At 45.4% G+C, this 27,964-nt stretch overlaps 1 protein-coding gene and 1 long non-coding RNA gene across 6 annotated transcripts; one reads left to right on the plus strand and one right to left on the minus strand.

The window, feature by feature from the left end:
* On the minus strand, positions 1 to 3,419 carry LOC114011615 (uncharacterized). Its single transcript, XR_003553598.2, has 3 exons — positions 3,206 to 3,419; positions 1,691 to 1,872; positions 1 to 188 (listed from the first exon to the last, which is right to left on the minus strand). It is a non-coding gene; the product is annotated as an uncharacterized LOC114011615 (long non-coding RNA).
* LOC101920111 (uncharacterized) lies at positions 2,630 to 27,879 on the plus strand. Of its 5 annotated transcripts, none has more exons than XM_055807316.1 (19): positions 2,633 to 3,224; positions 4,946 to 5,049; positions 5,578 to 5,695; positions 6,965 to 7,139; positions 7,710 to 7,821; positions 8,813 to 8,919; positions 9,730 to 9,856; positions 10,430 to 10,550; positions 10,833 to 10,918; positions 12,035 to 12,159; positions 13,447 to 13,506; positions 17,699 to 17,765; positions 18,774 to 18,868; positions 20,473 to 20,601; positions 22,105 to 22,219; positions 23,039 to 23,176; positions 23,878 to 24,044; positions 24,467 to 24,555; positions 27,493 to 27,879. In XM_055807316.1, the coding sequence occupies exons 1-19, from the start codon at positions 2,932 to 2,934 to the stop codon at positions 27,686 to 27,688; spliced, it is 2,424 nt and encodes an 807-aa protein (XP_055663291.1). In that variant the 5' UTR covers positions 2,633 to 2,931; the 3' UTR covers positions 27,689 to 27,879. The 5 variants fall into 5 exon arrangements, with proteins under 5 accessions (XP_055663292.1, XP_055663291.1, XP_027639839.2 ...); XM_027784038.2 differs by having other exon boundaries at positions 2,637 to 3,224; positions 4,946 to 5,030; XM_005235567.4 differs by having other exon boundaries at positions 2,638 to 3,224; positions 5,578 to 5,692.
* The last annotated feature ends 85 nt before the right edge of the window (positions 27,880 to 27,964 follow it).

The following is a 27,964-nucleotide window of genomic DNA, read 5'->3' on the forward strand; positions in this document are numbered from 1 at the left end:
TCTGGCCACAGAGACATTTAATTCTTAGGAATGAGCATGGTTGGTTTTAAGGAGCTGGTATCACATAAACACCCTGATCCAGGTTCTCTATGCAGCATTGATAGTCAGAAGCAGCAACTGACTCCATCTTGAAATTAGCAGTATAGTGATCAATACCAGGTAGTTTGTAAATTCGGTTCCACAAATCCCTGTTATGAGAAAGCCGGCATGTTCAATGGAAAACTGGGCCACAAGAATCAGGAAGATCTTTTTAAAAAGTTCATATTAAAAAGAAGAAAATTACCCTCTGCACCTAGCTCTATCACACAGCATTTTTCATACAATGTTCAATACTGAAACATTAGTTCAAAAACCACACCAGGTTTGTATGTTCACTGTTACATTCTGTTAGAAACAGCAGGAGAAAAATACATTTCTTATTAGGAAAAAATGGAATTAAATACTTTATCATCAAGCCATTAAATAATCTGGAAAGTTGGAACCATTAGAATGATCATGAAAATCTGCTGATGAAAGTGCAAGGATGTATCTAAGCCTCTAAAGATGGGTTAAATCAATAAAGAGCGATTTTGTCAGGCCTTCATATTGGTTACATTGCTGCCTTACATAGCAGCCCTGGCAAGGCAGCCTGTGCCAGGCACCGTAGTTCACACAAAGGTGAAATAAATAAATGGTGGAGTGCGTCCTGTATGATTCTGCATGTCCCTAGTACGTCTCCTGGGTACTGGCAGCCTAGAAGCAAGCCTCAAAACAGAGGAACACATAGAAGCAAATTCCAGCCTTCAGAACCGTGGCAGGTTATATAGACTCTTAGAAATCAGGTACACAGGGAAGGTAAAATACTGACCCAAGGCAGACGTGCCAATGTGACAGCATTAATGTGGAGCTTCTTATTTCCCTAATGCATTCAGTAGTGACGCCCCTGAGAGAGAAAAGGTTTCTGGGGAGATGGTAACTCTAGTAGGAATCATTCACAGATGAAAATGCAAGGGTGGCCTGAGAGCACAGCTCCCAGCAAGCAGTAGGAATTTGCCATGGTGATTTCTTTGTTCCCAGCCGCTACCATTTTACCCAGCAACCTGTTTAATATTAACCTCTACTTCTGAGACCCAGAGGGGGAAGTACCAGTAGCAAGCTCTGTGGGTCACCGCAAGCAGACAGGGCTACAGTCAGCTAACACTGCAGCAAGCAGAGGAGCAAGTTATATGCAGCCTCCATGGTTTCCTACAAAAACTGTCTCCAGCTGCTCTGGGGCTTTCTCTTCTGCCAGTCACCCATGCACTGTAGTCCTGACTGCTGCTCAAGCCCCTATACCAACATCAGCCATACATCACATTTCAGAAACTTGCCGGGAACAGCACAGCCAGCTTGCCTCTCAGGGGCTGGCCAGGTACCAAACCGGCCCATTCTCTTCCTCGTTCAGCAAGCCTCAGTGGCTTTTCTAGTAGAGCAAACCCCCTTGAAAAGTGCTCATATAAGCTCTTCTTTTCATTGTAATAAACCCAAAAGACAAATCCAATACTTGGGATGCACATGAGACTTCAGGAATACCCTCAGAAACGTGCTTCAGCGGCCCTGTTTTGCCTCATGTTCATATTGGAGAGCTGAGCTAGAAATCCAACAGGCTGATTTTCCACTTGGTTTGAGGAGAAAAATGGCAAATCAAGCAACACTCTTACCCCTGACTTACCTGATACATCAGACTGAACTGGGTGACCACTGCATAAGATCATCTTGAGATGATCTTGATGTTGAGAATTGGAAACTGAGCAACCAACTTGATCACTAAATCGTCTTGAGCAGTAGCATGGCCAAAAATGTGATAGCCCATATAGGTTCCTATAGTACTGCAGTCTTTCCAAATAGATTTCACTGAAAGTAAAATGATATCATTATAATTTGTGTATATTTTTTTTAAATGTTATTTTACCTACATATTTTCTTTTCAGTACATCTGGCTACCCATCCCCCCCAGGGAAAAGATACCATTCACAAAATCTTCAGCATCCATTTATGGTATCTAATGATGAAATCTATCATTCCTGCAATTAAATTTCCTCCAGACCAGGTAGCAGAAGTCAGAGGTGGATTGTCTTTAACTCAGCAAGCTTTGTTTGAAGTGGCCTTGAATGTGTTTAGTTGTAGAGACTGGAAGGATGTAGAAAGTAAGATGACATTCATTACTGCTGAGTTAAACAAAAGTTGCAGGAAACTTCTTTTGAAAGGGACAAGTGTGAAGTGCAAGTACTGCATTAACAACCTATGTTTTACAGTTTCCTGATTAATGGATTGCAGTAAAACCAGTTCCCTGACACTGATTACTGCAGCAATACACTAGCAATTACTTCAGCTAGTTTTATGTTATGCATGGAAGCTACACAGAATCGTGTCTGTCTTTTATCCTGTAAATCAATTCCTTCATGGGTAACCATTTAACTCTGAACTCTGTTTTTTTCTGCATAATATAAAATCAAAATACATGTAATATCAGTGCGTTAGATCTCAAAATATCATGGTGCTTTTTTTTTTTTTTTTTTGAGGAGACAAAGATTTATTAATTTCAAAGTCTTTGTCCAAAACCACCCTAGAACTGCTAGAACAGATTGTCTTTACAGTAGGAGACTACGATAGTTTTTCTCTGTAAACCCAGCTTGTGCTCTCAGTGCAGCCAGGTGTCTGCATGACATAGAGTATTGTCACAACTGTCTTTAGACCTACAGATTTCCTCGCTCGGGAGGCCGAGAGCTGGGTAGAGCTGCTAGAAGAAAGAGCTTAACCACTTCGTTTGGCAAAGTTGTGGGGGAGGCATGAATGCAATTCCTCTGCTTTTTAGGAAGAAGTACAAAGGGGCTCAGTCTGCAGAGGCATTGTTTTAGTGAGCAATTAACTCACTGATAAAAAAAAAAATCTAACAGCAAAGGAATCTGAAAAATGAGAAAAGTCTTCAAAAGAGCGAGGGGAGGAATCTGGCACCATGTGAACAAAAATAATCACAGAAGCTTTCTTCACCCCGTCATGAAATGGACCCCTGCACCCCAGGCAGCGAGCGGTTGCAAAGCTCAGCTGCTGCCTGTGGTTAATAATAAATGGGCTCTCCCAGGCAGGAGCGCCTGGCTGCGCACCCCCATGCTGCTGCCGCCCCTCTCCTCCCGCCTTCTCCCAGGGCTGCCCAGGCACTGCTCTAGCACCCAGCCAGCCTTCCTACGTGAGACGGGCGCCCAGAGGTAAGAGACTCGCCAGGCCATTGCTCCGTGAGGTCAGATGTGCTGGATCAGTCACAAGGGGAGATGAGCAGGGATGGTTTGGAGGAGGGACGAAAGGTGGTCTGTGATAAAGCTGCCGGAAATTTGCACTAGGACTCTGCAAAGTTTCATTACAAGGTGGAAGGTCAGATGGGTCTTGCTGCAAAACTTGCCAAGCTTCAAAAATCTTCCCACCAGCCCCGGCTGATTGTTGGCTGGGTTTCCAGCAAACACCAGCTAAGTCGTATTGGGTTTCAGGTGGTGACCAGCTGGGTTTTATCCACCTGCCAGCACAGCTTGGGCACTGCTGGCTGCTGTGCTTCAGAGTTTGGGGAGCTGTTAAAATTCAGAGCACAACTTGAGCAGCTCAACTGATCCTTGGTGTAACCTTGTTGGCTTAATGAATTTATTTCAAAGCTGACTTCGCCCCGGAGAGGGGTGTGTACGCACACAGCGAGTGATACCAGAACATTGAACTGCTGAGCTTAGCGCTGACTGCACAGGCAGAGGTTGTAAGCGTTAAGACCGAGCTTCTGCCACTTTTGTGCCATGATAGGATTCCATAAGTAAGATTTTTGTTTTTAAAAAGGGTTTGGAAAGTGGAAAATCTTACTGTGCATTGTGTCTAGCCAAACCAGTCTCTCTTTCCTTGTGTCACACTACCCAAGCTGTCCTGCATAGCTGGAATTTTTAGATTTGGGCAAAAATACTCTTCCTGGGTATAAGATATCTATCTAGCTGTAGCGCCACACACTGTACTGAGACCAGAGCCATGTTCTGCTAAGTGTAACATGAACACAGTACTGTATTTTAATTAATTTTCCATCTAAATTAACAATAGGTACAAAGGACTGAAGAAAGGAATCCTTTTCTTCTGGTGAAGGGGTGAGGAATGGAAAGGCTGGAGGGATGTGGCCAAATGCCCAGTGAAAATATGTGAAGCAGCCAGGCATTGAATGAAACTGCCCCGGGGCCCAGACCAGTCTTAACGTTAGCAACTCTCTCCCCCTCTTTCTCTGTTTGGAAATGAATTTAATTAAAGTGAATAGGAGTTGCTAAGAGACCAGAGGAGTTCTGGAGTTTGTTGCCGGGGCTGAATTGCCACTCTGCTTCCAAGGTTTCTGCTAGGAAGGATGATGTAAAGGGAGCCTACATAAAGCACTCCCAGCTCCAGGGAAAGCTGCTCTTTCCTCCTTGCACAGTCTGGTTTACCAGCTCTCAGCTCCTTTATTTTGTGGAACTGCTTGTTTCCTCCTAGACACCAACAAAAACCAGATTCATTTCTTTATAGCATTCTTCCGCCTGCATCCGCCTTGTAGATTTCTCCTTGTGATCTTTCAGATTGGAGGTGGCAGTAGCTGAGCCTGCAATCTGTCATGAGCAAGTAGCTTTGGAAATTAAAACGTTGTCTATGTCTAAACTCTCTCTAGTTCATTACTCTTCATCCTTTCCACTGCTCCACCATGATTTCAGCCCAGCATCGACAATGGGCCAGGCAAACCTTTCCAAATCCATTTCTGCAGCTTAACATTTTGCTTTGACACCCTGGCTCATGCTTGAAACACTAGAAGTCTCCAGACAGTCTGCTGAGCAAGGGTTGTTTACCTTCCAAGGTCAAGGCAAGCAACGATAGTTTTAGCTTCACCAGGTCACATCATTGCTAAATTACTTCTTTCATATTTACTCAATTTTTGTTATCTCAGGACCATCCATATGCACAAGATGATTAGGAAGATTACCTATAGCCTGGGAAGACACTTGCCCACTGTGGCATGTGGGACCACCCAGGTGAGAAGATTTCTGCATGGTGAGTAGTGTATTCTGAAAAGGTTCCTGGGTGGAAAGCATTTTCCTCATCTGAATGCAGCAGGGACTTTGCTAGCAGTGTTCTGGGATCAAAGAAAATAGCAACACAAGTCTTGATGCACAATAGTCTTATAATATATTGAGTTACTGTGCTATCCTTGGTGTTTCCACTCTTTTAAAACATGTTCTTTGGACATGGTTGCAGGTCTCAGTTCATTCACAGTAATGTTCATTTAAAGTAATGTTACTGGAGCCAATGGCAATACAGCTGCAAAAATGGTGGCAGAGGAACACTCAGTGATGATGATGAGGATTATTATTCATATTAACAGTAGAGATATTTTGCAAATATTTGACTTACATAAAACACAGCTTTAGTCTTCATGAAGTTCTTTGTGAACTCACCCCAAAAACAGCTGAAGACGAGGATAAATTTATTGTGAAGATGACAATTTGCCTTTTATAAAACAGTTCAGTAGTTACTGTAAATACCTGTACAAATAATTAACTTTTCTATGTTTATCCCCAGGTGCTTACGTCAGAATTCAGCCCTTCGTACAGGAAGCCCTGATGAAGGGGAGACCAGTTGTAGCGCTGGAGAGCACCATCATCACACATGGGATGGCCTATCCTCAGAATCTGAGGTGGTGAATTTTGGTGTTCCTCATTTCAACAAGGTTGTAAGAATGAGGCATATAACTGGTGGATCAGTATCCTTAGTCAAGCCAAAGCCCTTGTAAGAGCAAAGGGAAATGTCAGGTTGCTAGGCATGCAGAATATGAGCTCTGGTGTGAAACAACTGTATTTGGACTTTTGAAGATACATACAGGGTACCTATTTACCTCCTTATCCAACACCTTACATTTCTGGCTTCCTTGAAAATGTGGCAGCAGATAATGTCATCTCTTGCTCTAAGAGAGACCTACCAGCCTTTTTGGCTGCATGGTTTGTACAGACACTGAAAACACACTGCAGTTTCTTTTGGTATCTTTTGTAATGTAAAAAGGATTGGAGCACAACAGTGAAATCTGTTCCTCAGAGCAGTTACTGTGAGAGCTGCAGGTCCCTCTTGCTGCATTCTGTAGTCTGTGCAGAATGCCCCATCCCTGTACCCTTTATTTATTGATGTTCAGTAGATTGTGTTTCATTGAGTTACAGTGCCAGCAATCATTGCACTCTCCCCTCCATCCTTGCTTCTGGAAAGCAGAGGAAGGTTTCAGTATCGATTTTCCATCTTTTTATCTGGCCATCATTCTGCCTGACATTCTGTCTTAGGATGAAGCTCTAAAAATTTGGTTTTGGGGAGGAGGTAGTTTCAGTAGTCAAGAATTGCCTAGCATATATACGGGTAGCTCAGAAATGGAGAAGAAGCTGCTTTTAAAAAGGATAGTGTAAGCTTTTAAAAAGCTTAGAAAGACCTAGTCTGCAGCCCTACAGCATCCTCAGGCTGCAGTTTTTTGGCACTGTTGTTATTCTATATCTAACTGCCTGTATTGTGAAAAATATACCCCAGTCATTTGAGGAGGGCTTGAATTACCTGGGGTTTCTGTGAAGGTCTGTGATCTCAGAGAAGTAACAGGAAATAGATTTAAAAAGGTCCTATTTTGAGAAGATCCCTTTTTTCAGTAATCTATTGTACAACCAGATTGGCCTGTAAACCAAGTGATTTTTCTCAAAAATGAAGCACAGAGCTTAGACATTGCTGCCCTGAAAATAGGAGCTCTGTACTTCCGCAAATTCAAGTGCAACGACTTCTGGCATTGTGAAGATACAGAAGAGGAGCTGGACTTAGCTGAAATCACAAGAACTGTATAAAACTGGAAACTGGGAATCATGACCATCAAACATGGCAGTTTTCTTGTCTGATTGTTTGCCTCACTAATTTTGTGATTGTTGCCTGGTTTATCTTACTCTAGCATGGCCAGAGAAGTGGAAGAAATTGTGACAACAAATGGAGCAGTGCCAGCCACTGTAGGTATTTTAAGGGGTCGAATCCATGTGGGACTCACAGATGAAGAACTTCAGTTCTTGGCAAGCAGTAAAAATGTAGTTAAAGTGTCTCGGAGAGATCTTCCTTTCGTTCTCAGCCAGGTATGGTATGCAGACTTTCTATTGTCGTGTTCTGTATACAGCAATAGTATGGTGCTCTCCAGCTTCAAGCTACTTTTTAAACCTCTTGAAAACATCTTATTGGTAAGCTCAAACATGGTCCTATCTAGAGTCAAAATACAACAGAGTAAGGGAATAGCAGCCCTGAAACAGGGCTCCTGAAAAGTCATTCTGGATTGGCTGGCAAGCCATGAGCACTTGGCTAAGAATATTCTTATTGGCATGATAAGGCATCATCATGTTACGTGTAAACTATGTGACACACAGGCCATCACGAGCTTAAGGTGACACTAGCTGCCTGTGAAGCCGCCTGGCTGGAAAGCCCTGGGGAGCAAAGGCCTTTGCTATCATCAGGGAAGAACAGCTTACATATCAGGGACGATGATTCCTCTGTGTTTTTGCTGAATAGAATATTTGTATCAGAATTTCACTTGTCAGCTGGGGAGGGCAGGCTGTTGTGACATTGCTGCATGTGAGACCACAACCAGAGCTGCCTGCACGTGGTATTCTCTGTGTCACCCTGGGTGCTGACCATGACTTGTCCTCTGACAGGGCTTGTCTGGTGGCACGACCGTGTCTGGAACAATGATTGTTGCACACAAAGCAGGAATCCCTGTGTTTGTGACGGGTGGCATAGGAGGTGTCCATCGAGGAGGAGAGAACAGTAAGAAAATCAATACATTCTAGTTTTCTCTGTGTTGCTACTGTTTTATTTAATTCCATCTTTCTGTTTTCCCAGTCTGTCCTGCAGTAACTGCCTGTTCAGAAGAGTAAGGTTATCATTCTTGACTGTACTGTGGTTATTTTATCCCCAGTATCTCCTTTCCAGAAGCTTTAAAATACTCCTCTTGAGCATTGGTCAGTTGTTGAAGAGGGTGGGAGTTTCTTTTTATCCTTTGCTTACACGGGGTTTTGTGGATATTTGCTGATGCAACAGGAGCTGACTGTACCTCCCACACTTTGTAGTGGCTGGATAACCTGATACTGGCTACCGAGCAGAGTGTTTATTGACTCTCTTTTATCTGAGGAGAGGGAGAGTCTCATCACAAGAGAAACCTAGGCCCTGGTCCATGTCAGAGGTGCATGCTCCTCTCTGGAAAATGGCCCAGCCTTGGCAGTGGAGTTTGTGACCTTTATGTACATTCTTTCTTCTTAGCCATATATATTCCTATCACAGCGTATGTGCACTGCACTGCTGGGTGCCATCCCTTTTAGATGTGATATAAATTCCAGACCAGGAGGTTTCTTGAGGTCAGCAAAGCTCCTATGGCATTTTTTTTTTTGCCAGTGATGTCAATACCAAAATCTAAATCTACTGAAGTTATATTCCATCTCCTTGAATTTTGTCCTTGCTGCATGACACCTCCTTTCTTTTCTACCAAATTTTTGCACACTGTTTATCAATGTGGTAAAAGAACTGAGAGATACAGTGCAAGGCTGCACCTCTGCCCACTTTGCGACTTCTTTTTGTCGGTATCTCTTTCAATCTCAACACCTAAAGGCATGTCTAAACCTGTAATATTTGTTTGTGGATCTAAGTGGTTACAAAAGCAGGCAGTGGCATCCCAGGCAGGTACGGCTTTTGAGGAGGGCAGATCACATCAGTCTGAAGTAGAACACAATCACCAACACAATGGCTGCTTGTCCCTTGACAGCTCTGGATGTGAGTGCTGATTTGACAGAGCTAGGACGAACTCCGGTTGCTGTTGTATCTGCAGGAGTCAAGTCTATCCTTGATATTGGCAGGACACTGGAATACCTGGTAGGTAGCATGGGCTGCTGAGCCTTGAAAGCAGATGATGTTGCACTTTCTGTACAGAATGCCCCATGGTGTTGGGGTAGGTATTAAGCCTAAGATTTTTAGAAATTACTGTTGAAAGGATGTGAAGCCCTATTTACAGTTTTCTAGCCCTGGGGCTGTACAAGCACTGGGCTGCTCCCTAACATGTATCTATCCAGGCCCAAGGGGCTGTTCCAACAGCTGTTCTAATTGATGCCAAAGGCAGCTCTAGCCATGACCTCTTTCTCTGGCATTAGACTTGGTTTTCTCGGACAATGCTCCAGAACTGGTGGATCAGGCAAGCTAGATCCATCAAACACTAAAATAAAATCAGAATTAAAATGAGAAACTTTTTAAGGTCTGGTATGTTGGAAACCAACAGGGCTAGCACTTCAGGTGACAGCCAACATCAATACTTCTCAATCTCAAAAAGAACTCATTTATATTCCTGTCAGCTCCTGACATGTCTTCAGATCACAGGTTGTTACCTTGGACTCAGTATTGTGCTAATGACAGCTGCGTGGCTTTTGATCAGCTCTGAGCACAAGCAAAGGATGTACGTGTCTCCTGTGTCTCAGTAAGCCAGATTCTGTCTAACCAGTTACTGTGTCTGGCTCTTTGCTTTGAAAACTGTTGGTGATAGAACAGAATACAATGGAACATACAAAAATAACCAAACCCTGTGCTAAAGAAAGGCAGTTTCTAGCTGGACAGAAGGAAAAAGTTCCATTCTTTTCGTGGGTCCCTTTTCCCTCTACTGATTACCTACTTGTACGGCCTCTACTACTGCAGGAGACGCAGGGAGTCTGCGTGGCTGCCTTTGGAGAGTCAAGAGAGTTCCCAGCCTTCTTCTCGCGCCAGAGCGGCTTCCATGCACCATACCACGTCCGGGACGAAGAGGAGGCAGCTGAACTCATTGGTGTGTTTCAGAAGGCAAAGGCCTATATAGGACCCTGGAGAAGAATGACACAAAAATCACCTCGGATGAGGCACTTATTTTTTAACTTTGGAGAAGAGTTTGCCCCAAAACACAAACTATCCCACTTCCCCCGCTCCAGCTTCAGTGCTTTGAAAATAAAATAGCAGGAAAGTTCAGTCTTTAGAGCAAGTTTTTTTAGCTAGCTGCAACCACCTTGGCATGCTCATACACGTTTTGTTCACAGTGGTGAAGTGGAGGCAACACGTATGTTAATGTGTTTACAAAAATACCGTCTGGGCCTGCAGAAGTGGAATTAGTGGTTTTTTTTAAAAGAAAAAAAATATTTGCCCCTTTTATTGTACAGAAAGAATTGTACAAACATTACTGTACAAAAAGAAATAGGCAAATGTAAATTGATTGGTATCTGGAAAAGACCTTGTCCTTGGGTCATCTAAAAACAGGAGCTCCAGCTCTGTGGGTTCCTTCACCCCATCCCCACTCTCCTCTGTCCTTTTCCTTCAGCATTTAATTTATCCAAGGAGAACCACTAACGATCTGCCTGTCCTCTCCCAGCCAGTGCTCTGGGGCTAGGCCTGAGCAGCGGGGTGCTGATAGCAGTTCCCTGTCCCCAGGAGCGAGCTGCCTCAGGCCAGGTCATCGAAGAGGCCATCCAGCAAGCTCTTGGCGAAGCCAGGTGAGAAGCAACTTAAGCCCTACCCTTGGCTCATCCTGTGGTCTTGGGGAAGTAAAGGACTTCAGGGACTCTGCTGCAGGGCTATAGCACAGCTTAACCTTGGGCATGGGTGAGCCCACAACATGGTTCCAACCATAGTTTTATCTAAACTGAAGCTTGTTTACAGGACTTTTTATGGTATTTGGTTATGGAGATAAATTATCTGCTAGCAACAGTGCTTCTCCTCTGATGCCATTTCAGCTCAGTCCTTCTCATCTGCAGGCATTTTCTTTACATTTGCAGGTCCAAAGGGATCACAGGCAAAGAACTGACCCCTTTTATGTTACAGAAGCTCAATGAATTAACTGATGGGAAATCACTGGACTCCAGTATCCTTTTACTGAAGGGGGGGGGGGGGAGGGGGCGGTGGGGGTGGTGGGGAAGTACTCCAGTGTGCTTCATATCTGTTCTGGTAATGCTTGGTGGAAAATGCTGTCACTTTATTGACAGTCTAGCAAGGGGAAAACACTTCAGTATCTGCAAACAGATGAGAGCTTAGTGGCTGCATCCTGCTTTTTCAGGAACACCCTTACTGTCTTCATCCACTTTTGCATTAAAAACTGGAGGGCAGCACAGCAAATGGTCCAGAGCCCAAAGAGATCCCTCACATCTCATCACCGAGCTTGCCTGCTCCGTGGTAGAGTTTCAGGACATTGTCATCCGTGGTAGGGTTGCACACTGGAAGGTACCAGGGCTTCCCAGAGCACTGCTCTGTACATCACACTGCCTTATCCAACCCTTCACACGGGTGCAGAGTAAGAGAAACTTGGAAGGAAAACTCCCCGGGTGAGCTGGAATTCTCTTGCACAGTCAAAAGAAAAGCAGATCTACTGGGTGGGATGCCAGTGTAGGATCTGGGAGAGCCAGGTTCACATCCAGGCTCTGCTGCCAGCCCTCTAGGAGGCCTGGGTCAGTCAGGACAGATTGGTAAAGGTATTTTTGGATACTAGAGCTGTATGGAGCCACAAAGTGGGGCTTTCAAAGCCTCTGATGCTCTGATCCCAATGAAATTGCTAAAAAAATTGCTTATAGAGACTTGACAAAAATCTCAGTAGGCATCTCTTTCTGGGAAAGCTGTCCAAGATCCTCTGAGATTTTTAGACTCTTGGCTCTAGTTTAAGCACTTCACCTGCTCTTTTCTCTGTGAAGCCTTTGCTTCCCAATCTGTCAAATGGAGATGGAATTGGTTCCCTATCTGTCAAACGGAGATGACAGATTTCCTCTCCAACACAGGGGGAGGAAGGTGAAAAAGCTTTAAAATTCAGAGTGTTCATTCAGTATTGCAACCCAGTATGTGTGCCCCCAAAGGATTATGTTATAGAGCAATCAAATCAAGTCTCGCAGCATGTATTTTCTGCTTTCTCCCTGTAGGTAGTTCTTACATAGGCTTCTGACATATCAGTCTTGCTGGTACTTTTTCTTTTCCTCAAAGAAATGCCAAACAGACCTTGCACTGATCCAGAACAATGCCAGAGTGGGCAGCTGCATTGCGGTGGCCCTGAGCAAACTACAGAAATCCAGAAGGAAGGGTCACCTGCCTCATCAAAAGGACACAGCCCCTCCTCAGCCAGTGAGTCCCCTGCTGCTCTCCATAGAATGCCTCTCTGCTGACAGCACAGGATAAATTTATATCTATGCCCAAAAGTAAAAGGTGACTCAGATAGAGACTAATCTTCCTGCTTCACACTGGCAGACATTCTCTCTTTAGTATTCTTTGCTCTTCTCAGATAAATATCCTCAGTCCGCCTCCCCCTATCGACATTTACAGGGAAAAAATATTGACAGCGGCCTATTCCCCTTAAGTCTTAGACCATCAAATCCATTAAAACTATCATCACCTTTTCACCTTTTACTATGCCCTTACATGCAGCCTCAGCTGTGTTACTCTGAGTCCCAGGGAACTCGTGACTACAGGAGTAGATCTGGAAGAGGGTGGAGGAAGATATTTTGAGCTGCTGAGCCATACACATTTTATAAATATCTCTTTTTGTTGGCCTCCTGCTTGTCATTGCAAAAATTACGAGAGGTACAGCATATCCCAAACAAGATCGGTTATAACCCTAATATTCTATTCACAATCTTGGATTTTTTGTGTGTGCCACATAACTTAACAGGAAATCTATTTTAGGTAGTCTTTAGAGAGCTGAAAAATTTTCTAAAATTCATTTTCAGTAGGATGTGTCAACATAAAAGAGGGCTGTGACTCCAGAGGCAATAACCCCACATGTGATGGAATGAGAAAAACCATCTGTATATCCCCAAAGAATCTGGAAACTTCCTGTTTGTGGAGCTGTACTGCTTTTTCTGGCTTTGTAGGACAATAAGACAGTGATCCATAAAGTGTCACTGGGTACAGCAGTTTCTCCTGGGAGCTTGCAAGAAATGAATGCATTTTTCTGCCCACTTTTTCCCTTTTTTTTTTTTTTTTTTTTTTGCTTTTTTACACAGCAGGGCTTGAATGTTTCTGAAGTTTGGTGTGTCAGAAATTGTCCCAAGAGAGATGGCTTCAAGAGGACTGACATGACCAGACGCATGCAGCTTCTTATGTTTCTCTATCAGCACACAGTGAAACCACCAGCACCCATATGTGTATACAGTAACATCCCACCCGCCATGCTGGGGCTGGCTATGAGCAGGCATAATTCAGAAACCAACACAGAAAAGAGATTTCAATTCTTTCTAGCTGGAATTGTACAGACATGTGTCTAGCCATCCAAAATAAGCACAGGCCTTCACACTGTAAATGGGATAGCTTTCAAGAGGGTGGGAAAAGTGACTAGGAGAAGCAATGAAGACTTTGAAACTTTTTCTTCAAGCCCCTTCCAACCACTTTTCACTTTTTTCTTCCCTCTCAAAGGTGGTGATTGGAGGTATCAACATTGACTTTATAGCCAAGGCGCAGAACCCTGTCATCCTGGTACTGTATCTATAGCAGTTTTCTTAGCACCACTGCCATTTCTAGCTACATTTACAGGAGTGCCAAGCCAAAGAGGGTGGGTGGGGTGTGGGGGAAGGTGGTATACATGCATGATATTCACATATCTGTACGGACACATGTGCACTAATGTGGGAGGCGTAGCACTCCATGTTCGGTGTGTTGGCTAGGTGGGTAGTGGGGAGATACATATTGACCTACTCTGTTCCTGTGCTATCCCTACCACTCAAGACAGGTACAGACTAATGTATCATCCTTACAATCTCCAGATATGACTCTGGCCTCTACGGTTTATGTTAAAGTGCCTTGGAGCTATTCTTTGATGCCGTAAGTCTAAAATGTTCTTTTTGCAGAAGAGCAGCCCAGGGCACTCTTGAAGCACATGTGCAAAGAGCTAGAAGAAATGGGTGAAGATCCTCACTGTGCTATGACAACCTCTAATTCAAGGACATACCCTATAGGGAGGAAATCCCCATGTAAGAGCCAGCTCTGGCTGACTGGGACTCTCTTAGCTACGGAAAGCAGCATGAACAGGAGTAAGAGTCTCTGTTTAGAGTACCCACAGTCATAAGAAACCTTTGAGAAAAGTAGTACTGACACAGTTACAGCCAAACAAGAGCCAGCTTCCTCAGTCATACAGGATTTGAGTCACACACAAAAAAGAAAAAAAAAAAAAAGAAAAAAGCAAGCTTTAAAAAAATAGAACATTTTAAATGTTGCCAGACCCTCTCCCTCTTCATTTGGTTTGACTAAGAACCAAGAAGCTAAAGTGGAACAAACCTGGGAATTTCCCATTCGCATGGTCCATACAATTCTTATTAAGCTATATGAAGTACACACAGGGGTGGTGAAGCTTGCTCAGAAGTTGTTTTGTGTCTCAACTTACTCTATGCTGATTGCTGAGGCATGAAACTCCTGTTGTTAGATGGGGCAGTCTGTGAACACCTCTCCGTCAGACAGGGGAAAGACGTGCTGGGGAAGCTGTCCTTAAGGAATTTGGCTATCCAGTGATACAGAAGCAGAGGCAAAACAATATTATAATGGTCAAGGGTGACACGTGCTGGGGCATCAGCTACAAAGGCTTGCAAAACCCAAAAGTTTAACTACTTCAGTTGTGATCTAACTGCTAACATACCCCATTCTCAGCTATCAGGACAAGGAGCTAAGCTGTGTCCAAGGGTGGACAGCCACCCTTTGATGTGTCAGGCAGGAGAGCAGATCTCTGGACCACCCACAGCACGGTAAGGGGCCAAGGGCAGCTATAGACTCTACTGGGAACAGCTGACGGGGGGAAAAGAAAAAGGACATTTTAATGTTGCATGAAAAAGTGAGGCATTAGCTGCCCTTCTGTACAGCAGTGAACCCTAGAGCTGATGCGTCCATCGTGGCAACTTCCCAAAAGTTAAGCTGAAGGAGGATTTGGGAACTGACAAATAAAAATGTTCCCACTGACAGCTTCTGTGGTTAGGCACAGAGGAAGAGGTGCTCTTAACAGCATTTCTTTTAGCTGTTAAAGACAGATTTTTTCCAAGAACTCAGCACCTAGGAGGTCCCACCCTTATGCATGCTGGATTTGTTGCAGAGCACTGGGGTACCACTCAGGTCTCTTGCTGTCTCACCAAGAAAGCAGCTGTATTCTGTCCTGGTTGTAATTCCCACATGGCTTTCAAGGCTATCCAAAAGCAAAGCGCTTTATAAGTGACCTGCAGAGAAGGATGCATGGTCTTGCTCAGAAAAAGGTACTGGAAGAAACATCACAGTTATAACTCTCAGAGTACCCAGAATTTGAGCTGAGTCTCTTTTTTACATTAGACATTCAAACCCCTTAGGACATAGAAGAAGGTTCAAGAAACTCTCTCAGTTCTCTGAAATATTGCCAGAAAGCATCAGCCCAGTCTTGTTTCAAATCACCTCAGCAAGCCCATTTTCACGCAAGTTCTTTCATCTCAGCCAGCCCCACCTGAACACAACACAGAAGAGATACTCAAGTACCGCTTAGACTTGGGGTTACCAGCTGAGCTGGCAAGGTGCGATAAGAGCCAGTCATTTATTTTTCTTAAAAAGCAGGCTGCTAGTTTCTTACTGCACCTACCTGCTACTTTAAAGAGAGATTTTGCATCTTCATTTCTTTTAGGCCCTGTGGGGTTGTACAACAGCAGAGATCACAGCTGGATTCCCTGAGCGGGAGTCTGGTGCGCCTGCTGTTAGGGCAAGGCTTGGCTTAAAAAACCCTGCAACTCTGCCTTTGTGATGTGTGTGGGACTAAAAAGGAAGATCAGCATGCTAGACAACAAAAGGAGCTCATGAGTATTTTCAACATTCCTGCAGGCATCAGTTTTGAAAAACAGATAGTGGAACTGCATAAAAAAAAGAGTTTGTGCAGTTTGTGCTCATTACTGATGGCAGTTAGTACCCTCTTTTAATATTGAAATAGGGGCTAGAGTTCAAAGCCATGTTGTTAGACTTGCCTAAACAAGCATCCTTGCTTTTTACTTTGGAATTTTTAGGGTTTTTTTCTTCCTTGGCTGCCTCTATTATGGATAGTGAGCTTCAGAGTTAAAATAGCCAAGCTGAATGCTCGCAAAATCTGCCACACTCAACAGGAGGCAGTTGCAGATATCCATTCCTGGCAGTACCAGTGGCAATTCCCAGGGAGCATGAGCAAGTGTAATGGAGGGGTACTTGGGTTAATGAGGAGTGACAAGTAGTGGAAAGACGGACAGAAGCCATAGGTTGCTTATATACAGGCAGTTCTGCTCAGGTGGTCTGGAGAACTGCCAGACAGAAAAGCAAAGGCATCGAGAATTAGCACAAAGTCTTACAGACTACGGAACTGGGGAGAGTCAGGGCAAACAAAACCAGCTTGGAGGTCAGAAGAGAGTTACGAAAGAGCGTATTTAGATGGGAGAGCAGCCTCTTACAGTCATAGCACTGGATGCAGAAGAAGGCATTGTGTGCGAAGGACAGTTGTGCAGCTTCACACACAGGCAGAAGAAGGGTCCTTGGGAAAGCTTCAATATGAGTTTTGAGAACGCCCAAGACCAGTGATGGGTTGGAGGCAGGATGTTTCTTACTGTGAGTTGGCAATACATTTACTTGTTTCAGACAGATAGTGGTGTGTACAAGCAAGAAAAACATATGTGCAGGGGTATTCTGGTGCACCTGGGCTAACATGGGGTGGAGAGAGTCTGGGCCAGGAGCTGCCAGGTACAGGCATGCACACTCCTCAGCGCTTGCCACCCAAATGCTCAACATACTCTTGAAAGCTCTAAGTCATCCAGAACTGTGAAGATCATTATAACCATCAGTGGCAAGCTGTCTTCAGAAATGGAAAGCATGTCTCAGGGTTTTATGAAACAAGAGCTTCATCTGATAGTCACATGAAGCCCAAATTGATCTGAGCACTTACTGATGTAATTTGTCTGGCAGAAGAATTAGAAGGAGATGGGTAAGGGATTACCTGTGTTCTGGCAATTTGGCTGTTTGTGACAGGCTGACAGATGAACAGAGGAGTGGAAGGCAGAGGCAAGAGAAAAAGAAAAGGTGATAACCACACAGGTGGAGAAGAAGTGTATATTTGGTGTGGGGTATGTTTGGGAAGAGACAGTTGAGTGAAACAGTATCCAGGCACTGAAATAGATCTTTCCATGAGTAAAGTACAGAGACGGTACTGACAAAGATAACAAATCTCATTTTACCTTCAAAAATGAAAATAAATAAAAAAACCCAAACCGCTTTAGGGGAGAGATAAGTAGCAGAAGGAAGGTAAGGAAGGCAGCTGCAGTGCCCATCAGGTCTGGGTCAGCAGCTCTGGAGTCCTAGCACTGTTGTGAGCAGGCAAGTTCAGACGGCTGCTCGTATTGACTGAAACACTCATTAGTATTGTTCGTATATAAACTGAGAGGTCTTAGCAAGTAAGACCAAGCGAGAAATGTATAGGGAGATTAAGTGGACCTCCCTTCCTAGGAAGCAGACCTTTGTCATCAGGGTTGAAGTCTTTAGATGGCTGTAGAAGTTTGTATTGTCCTAGATGCGGTAGCTAGATGCCTTCGGCTCCCTCTAATTGCTGACCTATATTTCAGCAACATCAACTCCACTTCACATGTTAATGGAGATGTAGCATCTACACCAAGCAGCCCTTTCAGTTTTGCCAATTAACAATTTATTCTTCCAGGGCGGTGGGCAAACAAATGCTGGAAGAGTGAGACGAACCTTTGGTGGCGTTGGAAGAAACTTGGCAGGTGCCTAGTGCTTGGGTTTGCCTGTGGGTGCATGCCAGCTGTGAGTTGTCCTTTGGTATTCCTTCAACAGCAGGAGCTCTTGAATGCTGTTAAGACCTGGGGCACATTAGGCAATATACCATTGGGCAGACTGCCTGGAAAAGGCAGGGGCCATTCCAGAAAATAAGGGGAGGGAGTTGGGATCAGTAAACGAAAGGTCCCCGAATAGTTAACTAGCGTACAGCACAGTGACCCCAAATCAAAGTTAAATAAACATCAGTGATCTCCAACGACTACTGAACAGTGTGGCCCTCAGCACTGAACTGATGCCAGGTTAGCTATAGTTGCAATAGAAGTATGTTTTGAGCAAGAATTTGAAAGGAATAAGCTTATTCAAAGATGATCATCTTTGCCCCATGGATGAGAGGAACGGGGGCACAGGAACTGCTGTAGAAGAAAAAGGGCTACAGTCCTTTGCAATAGGAAAGGATCACACTGTACCTGGTGCTCCACCACAAGAAAAAAATACCTGTGACACCCACTGAGGTAGAATTTGTGGTAACTTGAAGGGAGAGAGGAAGGGTTTCCCATTAATCCATTCAGGTTCAGTTCTAGTAAGATAGCATGGTGGGAACAGCAGCGTGGGAAGGCCAGCAGCAAGAAACACTGTATGCAAAAGCAATGTGGAAAAGCCCACATGCCTGTGGTGGTAAAGGAGATGATGCCAGGGAAATGCAGAAGTCTCTTCCCCCTTCTTTTTTCCTCCACTCCCAGATGTTCCAAAAAATCCAGAGAATTCAGAGTGACAGTGCAGCAGGCAGATGCAGATGGCCCCACTCAACCCCAGCCAGTTATTTGCAGCAGCTGTGGCTGAGTTTTATCCCGAATGTCCTTCTAGACAGGAATTGATGGGCATTAAGTTTTGCAGGAGAGGACTTTCCTACAGACATTTACCCTGCACACGCTGTCACTGTGTTCACAGGGCTCTGCTGGATTTAGTAAAATTTTTTGTTTCCATTTGCTTTTCAGACTGCTTAAGCCGTCTTGGACAGACTCCTCTCTTTTTATCAGCTGTGGGGAAGGATGAACATTCAGAGTCCGTCCTGCACTACTGTCACCACATGGTACGTTGCACAGTAGTGGCACCTCAGAAGCATGGAAGCAATGACGTTACATAGAGGGGAAAATCTCCTCAACCCTGGCAGACATAAGAGCCACCTTCCATCAGGTTAAGAGTAGGAATAATTCAGTGCTCCTTTAGTTACAGGCAATTAGAAGGCAAGGACCCACCCTGCAGAAGACAGGCTAGATGTATGTGGCCTTTGGAGCCTGAACTGTGGGGTCTGAGCTCAGCTCCAGAGTGGTGCTTGAAGGAGAAATCATGAAAAATTCTACTAGGGCCTAAGCACAGCCAGAAATATGAAACCCTGACCCTGAGGACAGACAAAGCAATGCCCAAATCAGTCTGGTTTGGGTAAAGCATAAGACAGAGAAAAGCTGGAACTGGGAGCTCAGGCTGGACACCTCCCAAGTTCAGAGGAGTAGTGTCCTCCACATCGCTGCACACCCCTACCCGTGCACCAGAGCAGTACCTGGCTGGAGCAGCAGCTTGTCCACCGAGGCCAGGGAGCCAGGGGCAGTGGGAGCTCACCAGGGGCAGCAAGGCAGAGCATCATCACCCCAGCGGGGAGCAGAAAAAGCCAGGAGGGCAACCCTAACCTAGGGCACCAGGCACCTCCATGGTGGAGAGGCAGGGCTGAAGACAAGCCAGGGGTGTGGGCAGAGCCCTCAGGTGGGGCTGGTCAGGGCCATTGAGGCCTATTACTGCCCTCAAGGCCCTGGTATCCAAATAGAACACATGGGTCCATAGTTCTGCCTACCTGAGCAACTCAGTAAATGAAGCGATGAGAACAAGAACTCTTTTTTTCATTTATAAAGGCTTCATAGCACCATGCCTATAATTCCTCCTTTACCCACCACAGCACAGCTTGTGCCATCAAAGGGAGTGGTTTCCCAAGGGAAGATGGACTTGGTGGCCAGCTGCCATGCAATCCTTGCCTGTAACAAAACACATTACCAACAGCATTGGAGAGGACCCTTTCCTTAAAACCTCTGACTTCCCTGTGAACTACTGGGGCTGACGCGTTCCTTCATCTACATGTATATTCCATGAAATGCCCTGAGTTCTCTAAGATGATCATTCACAAGACCCACGGAGGAAGGACAGGACACCTGTAGCTATATCTGTGACACTGTTGTAAAAATGGCCCCAAGGCTGCCCTCAAAATCAGGCTGTGCAGTCAGTGAGGTGGCTAACGTAACCACGAGCTGAGGTGTGCCACCAAGGCATGCCATCATGTTAGTAGGCCATCGAAGGGTCACACCAGCCACGGCAATGGATGACGGGAGTAGGCAGGGCTGCAGACCACTCTTCCATTATGCCAGAGACACAACCTATGGAAGTGCATGGCAGAGACCTGTCACTTTCATTTACTAAATGTTTCCTGTAACCTTGTTGTGTTGCAAATACAAAAAAAAAAAAAAAAGCCATCTGCCAGCACTGTGTAGACCGAGATACCTCTGCAATGTTGCTAATCTCAGGGGAGAAGGGAGGCTGAAGGGGTAACAGCAAGCTGGGCTGCTGATCAGATGGGCCCAGGGAAGGAATGAGCTGAGCGTGGCAGGGAAGTGAAGCATGCTCCGTGTGTAACTGTCCTCCCTGTTTTAGGACATGAGCGCTGTCCTTCAGCTGGAGGGGAAGAGCACAGCCACTTACTGTGCTGTGATCACTAGTGCTGGGGAGCTCAGCATCGGCTTGGGAGATATGGACATCCACCACCAGATAACAGAGCAATACGTATGCATCCATCTGATTTGTAAACTTTTTCTTACGAGCAGGTGTGTGGACGTGTGACAAAAGGCAATGGGTAAAGCTGTACCAGGAGGGAGTGGGTGTGCAGAGGGGACATGGGGAATCCTAAAGTTAAACCCCTTTAACTTTGACTACTGAGACAGCAGCAGGGTCAGCTACCAGAGCCCTCTATTGCTGCTGACCCAAATGGAGCTTCTAGCTGTTTCTGCTTCATACAGTATCACCACTGCTATCATCCCTGACATGTAGACCAGTACCCTCTTCGTTAAGTAGTCTCAGCTAACCTGTAATTTTTGGCACCTTAAAGCCAGCAATAAATCCAGTCCACCTGCAGAAATGGTGGACTGCATTTCTCCCTTTAGGGAAAAACAAAAAAAAAAAGTGGACAGAGCACTGGTTAAACCAAGTTTTCCTGTTCCATCCCCACCATCCCTGTTGTGTCTACAGGCTGAGTCGTATCAACAGGCACCGCTGCTCAGCACATCCAAACCTTCAAAATGTCAGGGCTAATGGAAGCGGTGATTAAGGACTGATTCAGTGAAAGCCCCATTACTGCACCCTCCTTCCCTGCTAGTTCTTTTATCAACAGAACAAAAGCCTGTGCTTCGTGACTGACAGCAACATGGAAGTTAAGTGCAATTTACTTACCAGTGGCATCCCCATGAGGTGGAGTCTTCCTAGGGAAAAACACGGTCATTGCTCCCACTTCCATCCCCACCCTGCCTCTCCCAAGCCTTGGCTTGGCACAGAAAACCATTACATGACAGATTAATTCTCCCGAGCTTTACGAAACAGCTGTGGCCAGTGGAAACTCTGAACCAGTCTGCTGCTGCGAAGTGCATTCTGGCAGCCCTTCTTTCCACCAGGATTAGCAGAGACATGGGAGGGATTCTGCAGGAGTGCCTATAGCATTGCCTTGGCATTCAGGCAGCAGTCATGCAGCCTCAGAGCGCCAAAGGAGGGAACAGAAGCTCCCCACTCTACTGCTCCACTGTCCCCCATCCCTACACCATTGAGTCGGACCCAGGAGTAAAACACTCTGATGAACAACCTGTCTGAGGAGGCATTGGGCCCAGAGGACATCTAAATAACCTGCACAGCTAGCAAAAGCATAGTCAAGCAAGGCAGAGCACAGGGGATCCTACAGTGGCATTAAGCAGCAGCGTTCCCTTTCCCTGTACAGCTCTGACTGACCCACAGGTGCCAAAGTGGTATAGTGAGGACCAGCAACTATCTCTCTCTGCTGGAAGGGTCCTGCTGGTTGAGTTCAGCTCTTAATGTCAGGAAGCAGGGGAAGGAGAAGAAGGGGTGGAAATGAGACAAATGGAAAAATCCATTTTCCTTAGGAAATCAGTCTTTTAGGTTCGTGTCTGCACCCAAGGGCTGCAATACAAGTGAAAATCCTACATCTCGAGTCTGGCCAGCAATCATTTTGTCCCTCTGCAGTGACTCAAGCTGTCTCTACTCTGTGTCCTGGATTTTCACTAGGTGTCCCAGTTCAAGGAGAACCTGTGCCAGGCACCCCTAGTTTGCATTGATGGAAATGTGCCTCTTTCCACTATTCAGTATGTCTGCCAACTAGCCAGAGAGCATCAGCTAGCAGGTAAGGAGAAGTCGCCCAACCCTGGCCCCGTAGCTCCTAACAGTGTTTGTGCCAAGACACTTTGGAACACCCTGAGTGCTCTCCACTGCTGCTTGCTGGAGATGCCCGGTTATTGTCTGACATGCTGTGTTATTCAGCACTCCTTAGGGTACCCTGCTACTCGGTTTCAAATGGATGAAACATTTCTGCTTTCTCTTGAGTTTTTCTCATTCTGCAGCTAAATCACATTTCCTGTAGCTATAGCCCCTGGGCGCTGCCAGAAAGCCAGGGAAAGCTGCTCCCTTTGCCTTTAATCTTAAGGCAAGCAAAATATGTGTGCTTCTGCCAGTTCGAGTGGCAATATAGTTTGCTGCTCAGAATAAGCACTAAAGCATCTTTTGAGAGGCTTTATCTCCCATCCCACTTCCCATAAACCACCACACCCCCACACCCCTCTGCCCTCCCAGTGTCCTGGGGACCCTTCACAAAGCTTCCTATTGGATTTATGCCTTCATTTTAAAAAGCAAATCCTAAAGGAGACAGTGTTCTTGAAACCTGGCAGAGGCTCCAAAACCAGCCAAGAAGAGTAACAAAACTGAAGTCTGATTATATCACTCCAGAGCCAGAAGCAATTGTCTCGTTGCTGAGCACTGGAAAGGAAACCTTGGGGGACCTGGTCCCAAGCATGGGGGAAACAGTATTTAAGTTTCTAATAGATTACAAGTATAACAAGCCCAGTTGTGCAGATCATGCTAAGCCTTCTACACTGCATCTTGCTCTGACATAGAGATGAACCACTAATGAATTAATTATCTAACCAATCGCAATGTTGTTTTGAAGTGTGCTATGAGCCAACAGATGAGAACAAGGCCTCTAAGCCATTCCTCTCAGACAGCTGGAAAGCGCTCACATACATTTCCCCCAACCTGCAAGAGCTAAGAGCAATAAACCGGACCCTTGGGAACCCTCTGCCAGCAGGTATTGAATACTCAGAAGGGTCAGTCACACTTTTAGATAACCTAGATCCTGGAGAAGAGCATTTTCTGCTCCAGCCCCCATTTCAAGCAAATTGGGTTATAACACAGCAGGAATTCATAAGCACTCCTGGTGTCTTCCACCTTACAGCCATCTCTGCATGGTTTGTACAGCCCAGGCTGGCCTGATGATCTATTAGATAGCACTGTAGGCCTAGGATGGCTTCTTTTCCAAAATCAGAGATCCCATTTGCCTCACTTCATCAGCTAAATGGGAACAATCTCTGGTTTGTAAACAGATCTCTGAAGCATGGTGCTCTGAGGGCACATGTCCCAGCAGGATCACCCTTTGCAGAAATGAAATACTCCACCACATGCAGGTGGAAATCCAGCAGCATTAGGAAAAGGAAGTCATGCTTCAGGACAGGGTTTTGATCTCTACTGACACATCTTTAGTCCCATGAGGGGTGTTTTCCTCAGCATAGGATAGAGGTACGGTACGGTACGGTACGGTATGGTATGGAAGTCTAACGTTGGAGAATTCCATATTTCCCATGATTTAAAGAAAAAAATATACATCAACCACATTGCAGAAGTGCTCATAAATAGTAGTAACAGCGTTCATAAATAGGCTGCCAACCCACAAAAAGACTAGTTGAGGACCCTTGCAGTTATACCACAGTTTTTCCTCCTCACTTTCTGAAGAGCTGCCATCCAGCTTGGAGGATGTTGTCCAGACTGCAGTGGCCTTGGCCTGCCCTTTGCTGGCCCACCTGCACTGTGTGGTGGTGACCCTCGGCGCTCACGGCATCCTCCTTTGTGGCAAGAGCCTAGGAGGGAGCATCTTGCTTTGTTCAGGAGCTCATGAACAGGTAAGGGCACAGAAAACTAACTGCGAGCTCTCAGTTGCTTCTTTCTTGGACCATATAGCACCGTTGCTATTTCTGGTGGCATGGCAGTAGTCCTGGGGAAACGTGGCATCACTGCTGGCAAATGTACATCTTTGGGGGGTGGAATACACAGCTCTGAAAGAAAACCAAGTTGTCTGTCTGTATACTGCTGGCTCCTAGTTTGACCAGTGTTTATGGTCAACTAGTTTTAAATGTGCTTACATGAATATTTTCAGGAAGCTTCATTTAAATCACTGCTCTCTTTCAAACTGTTAAAAAAAGATTACTGCCTTTTTTTCCCCCCTTTTCTTTTTTTGGCATTGTGCAGGTCTGGATGGCATCAGCCACATCAGGCCTTACCAGCTTGGGCAATTCCCACTAACTTCTCTCCCCTCCCCTCACAGACTGCTGCTGCCAGCCTCTGTGCCACCCACTACCCCGCCATCCACATCAGCAGGGAAGAGATAGTCAACGTCTCAGGAGCCGGCGACAGGTATACTGCTTGCTACTTTGCCTTCGTCAGCTAGATGTGGAAGGGCCATAACTGAATTTCTTTGAAATTCTACTGCAACGGCAAATGACCTTTTGCTGCTTGAGGAACAGACACTAAGGACACAAACCTGGACTGGTTATGGTGATTCCTTGCAAAGCTTGCTTAAAATGTCCCCCTAAGCACCTGGGAAGCCAGTATTGCCATTATTAGTTTTGCTTTTCTTTAAGGTCCATGCCTTTCATGGCAATCTAGTAGTTCTGAATTAGTCCAGGCTGAGCTGCTAAAAGCAAAGTAAACCACCTTACATCAAAGCTGTCTTACTAGCTACTTTATTTCCACACTTCTCCAGTGGAAGTGGGACTGACACTCAGTAGCTAAAACCGTCCTATAAAACATTTCATCAGGTTCTGCATTCGCCTCTGGCGATAGCTCATGCTTCAGAAGAGCGCTGTATAACCTGCCTGGCTGTTCACACAACACTGTAAGTAGAGGTAGGAAATTACAGGTAATTATTCCTAGCCCCACTGATCAATTCTCGGTCTGTCAGAGTAATATTTTATTCTGCTCCTTGCTAACTTGTCAAACTATATGTAGTAGTCAGGGTTTTTTTCTTCTTGCTTTGTACACGACAGTAATTGATTGCCTTTCATTGCCTTGGGCTAGACCAAAAGGCTGCATGTGACAGATACTGTTTCCCTTTGTTTTGCTACTCTTACCTACCAATAACTCAACATAGCAACACTTCTTTTATCTTTTATGGTTGGGCAGAATGAAAAGTCTTTTTTTTTTTTTGAAACCTGTAGCATTTCCAATATTTGAATTAGGATCAATCAATAACTTTTTGCCCAGCTAGTTAACCTGCATAATGCCAGGATGCACTCCTTGTGTCCCACATCACCACTGAGATGAGTCGAGTGCAACTGCAAGTTGGTCTTCTCCAAAGGAGACCGAAGTGTTGCTGGGACCAGTATGTGTAGCAGCAGAGAAATGGGGGCTGGGAGGAACCTCGGCGGGGTCAGCCTGCCCCAAGGCAAGTTCAGCTTTGCTCACTGCTTCTAGCAGATGTGCCCAACCTCTGCCAGCCCCTCCAGGGACACAGCCTCCTCCCTGCATCATCTGCTCAGTACACAACTACCCCTTACCGCAGGACAAGTTTTTCTAGAGGCTAGTGTAAACTAAACATCTTCTTTAGGGTTTCCTTTCCCTTTTCAAAAGCTTAATTTAAGGGAAGACCAAGGGTGAGATAAAGTATGCCACTGCCAAACACCTCCACTGAAGGTGGAGTCGAACAAACTTGACATTTGTTTTTTGTTCCAAAGCTATCTGAAAGTTTGGGGCCCGTTACTGCTCCCATTCCTGAAGTAATATGGGTTTGGAAATCCCATTTCCCAGAGTCCCCAAGTGTGTATGGGAATTTTCATAGTCCTCTTGTTTGTACAGGGGTTTCCTCCCTGGTAACCCCGGCTGCTCCATTGAGCTGCAGAAATCCCTGTTCTACAGAGTAGGAGTGGCAAAACAGGTCAGAAATGCCGGGACACTACATTGACATACATGTCACCTCCTCAGCATATAAACTGGTGAAGTCACCCACGGCCAGCCTGGTGGCACTTCCAAGGGACTATGCAGCAGGGTGTAAGCCAGGGCTGTAACCCGTTCACAGTTCAGCCCCCGTGAACCCTTGCGCTTTTGAAGCACTGCTCAGGGGACACCGTGCACCCAGAAGCAGTGACCAAGGGCACCTCGCGCCATGCTCTGACCCTGGGGCTCTCCTACAGCTCTGGAGACGCTGCCCAAGGAGCTGCGTGTGTGCAGGGAGCAGCAGCTGTTTGCTCTCCACACCTGGCTGCTGTGACAACATAACACTGCGTGCCTGCACGTGGCATTGCTAGGGGATGCTCCCCCAAATATTTACTCTAAATTTCTGGAGCTGTTGAGAGATTGAATGGTTTATGGGAATCATAATCGTCTGTGCCTTTGTTATGGATAAAAAGATGTTGAGGTAATTAGAGCACACACACACAAAGAGTCTTTTTCCCTTCCCTGTAGATTTGCTCATTAATCCTCCATGCCATCACACTTTCCTGTCCTTCCTTCTTCTCAGATATTATCTTATCCCTCCTCTTTTACTTCTCCTTTGTCCTTTCCTAGCTTCTGAGCATCATTACTGTATTTAGCCGTGAATAAACAGCAGTTGTCCCCAGTCAATCACAAACACCACCCTGCATGTATCCATGCCTCAACAGAGCCTTCCCCTGCAAGCCAGGCAGATGGCAAGGTCATCCCCTTCTCTTGACGGCCTCCTCGGTGCCTTGTGAGGACCTGTGGGTGACAGCTGTTGTTCCAAACACTCACATTGTTTTCACAGGGAAAGCTCAAATGGAAAGCCACAGCAAAAGTTTACTAAAATCTGAATCTACAACCTCATTTCAGCTTTGGATTTCTCATTCCAGCTGTGTCTGTTGCTCCTTTCACATACATATGGAAACTTTAACTCTCTTCCCACCCATCCCTCTGGGGACAGAAGGGAATGTAACGAGGTACCAACAAGGAGCGGAGAAGTGACAAAATGATCAGAGAGCAAGGGAAAAATAGATTATTCCCTTTTTAGACTCCTTTCTTTTCTCCTGCCTCACCTGGAAAACTGGGAAGAATAGAAAATGTGGTGGAATGGGCAAGTACCTCAACTTCTCAGATGAGAAACAAATAAGATGCTAATAAATAACACTATTTGCTACTCTAAATTTAAAAATAAGTACAGGAAAAGCAAAAACTTTTCCTTATAACCTCACTCCTCCTGTGTGACATATTCTGCTTCTGTAAGTGTTGGTTTAGGTGCAAATGAATGCTCTTACAAACGAATGGCCGAATGGCCGTGTTCCTGAGAGCAAAGCTGATCCCCCGGTGTTCAAAACTGCCTTTCTTTCTTTCTCTCCACAGCTTAATGGCAGGAATCCTTGCAGGGATGCTTGCTAAACATGACACAGACACCTGTGTCCGGATGGGTCTGCTCGCTGCTAGCTTGTCTCTCCGTTCCTATGAGCCCATCTCCCCAGCAATCAGCACTTCCAGTGTTAGCCAGGAGCAAGTCAAGAGCAGGAGCTGGCCAGAGGTGAAGGTATGGAAGATGGACTAGAGCACCATGGCTTTCTCATCGATCACCATCTTGCACTGCCAGCATTGCTACTTCCAGGAACTGGCCTGTGTTTTGAGCTTTGAGCTCAAAAGCTGGCTGCTGACCAGATAGACTTTCAGTGCATGCTACCTTTCAGGAGGTCAAGTGTCAGTGGAAGGCATTTGGTGATAACTTGTATTGCACTGTTCACATTTATGTTTGTCTGCTGTTGTTTCCTCTTTTTTTTTTTTCTTTTTCTTTTTTTAATTTGGTGGGTTACAGCAACCTCAGCTTGGT

The sequence above is a fragment of the Falco peregrinus genome, chromosome 6 (genome assembly GCF_023634155.1).
Source record: "Falco peregrinus isolate bFalPer1 chromosome 6, bFalPer1.pri, whole genome shotgun sequence".
NCBI lineage: Eukaryota > Metazoa > Chordata > Aves > Falconiformes > Falconidae > Falco > Falco peregrinus.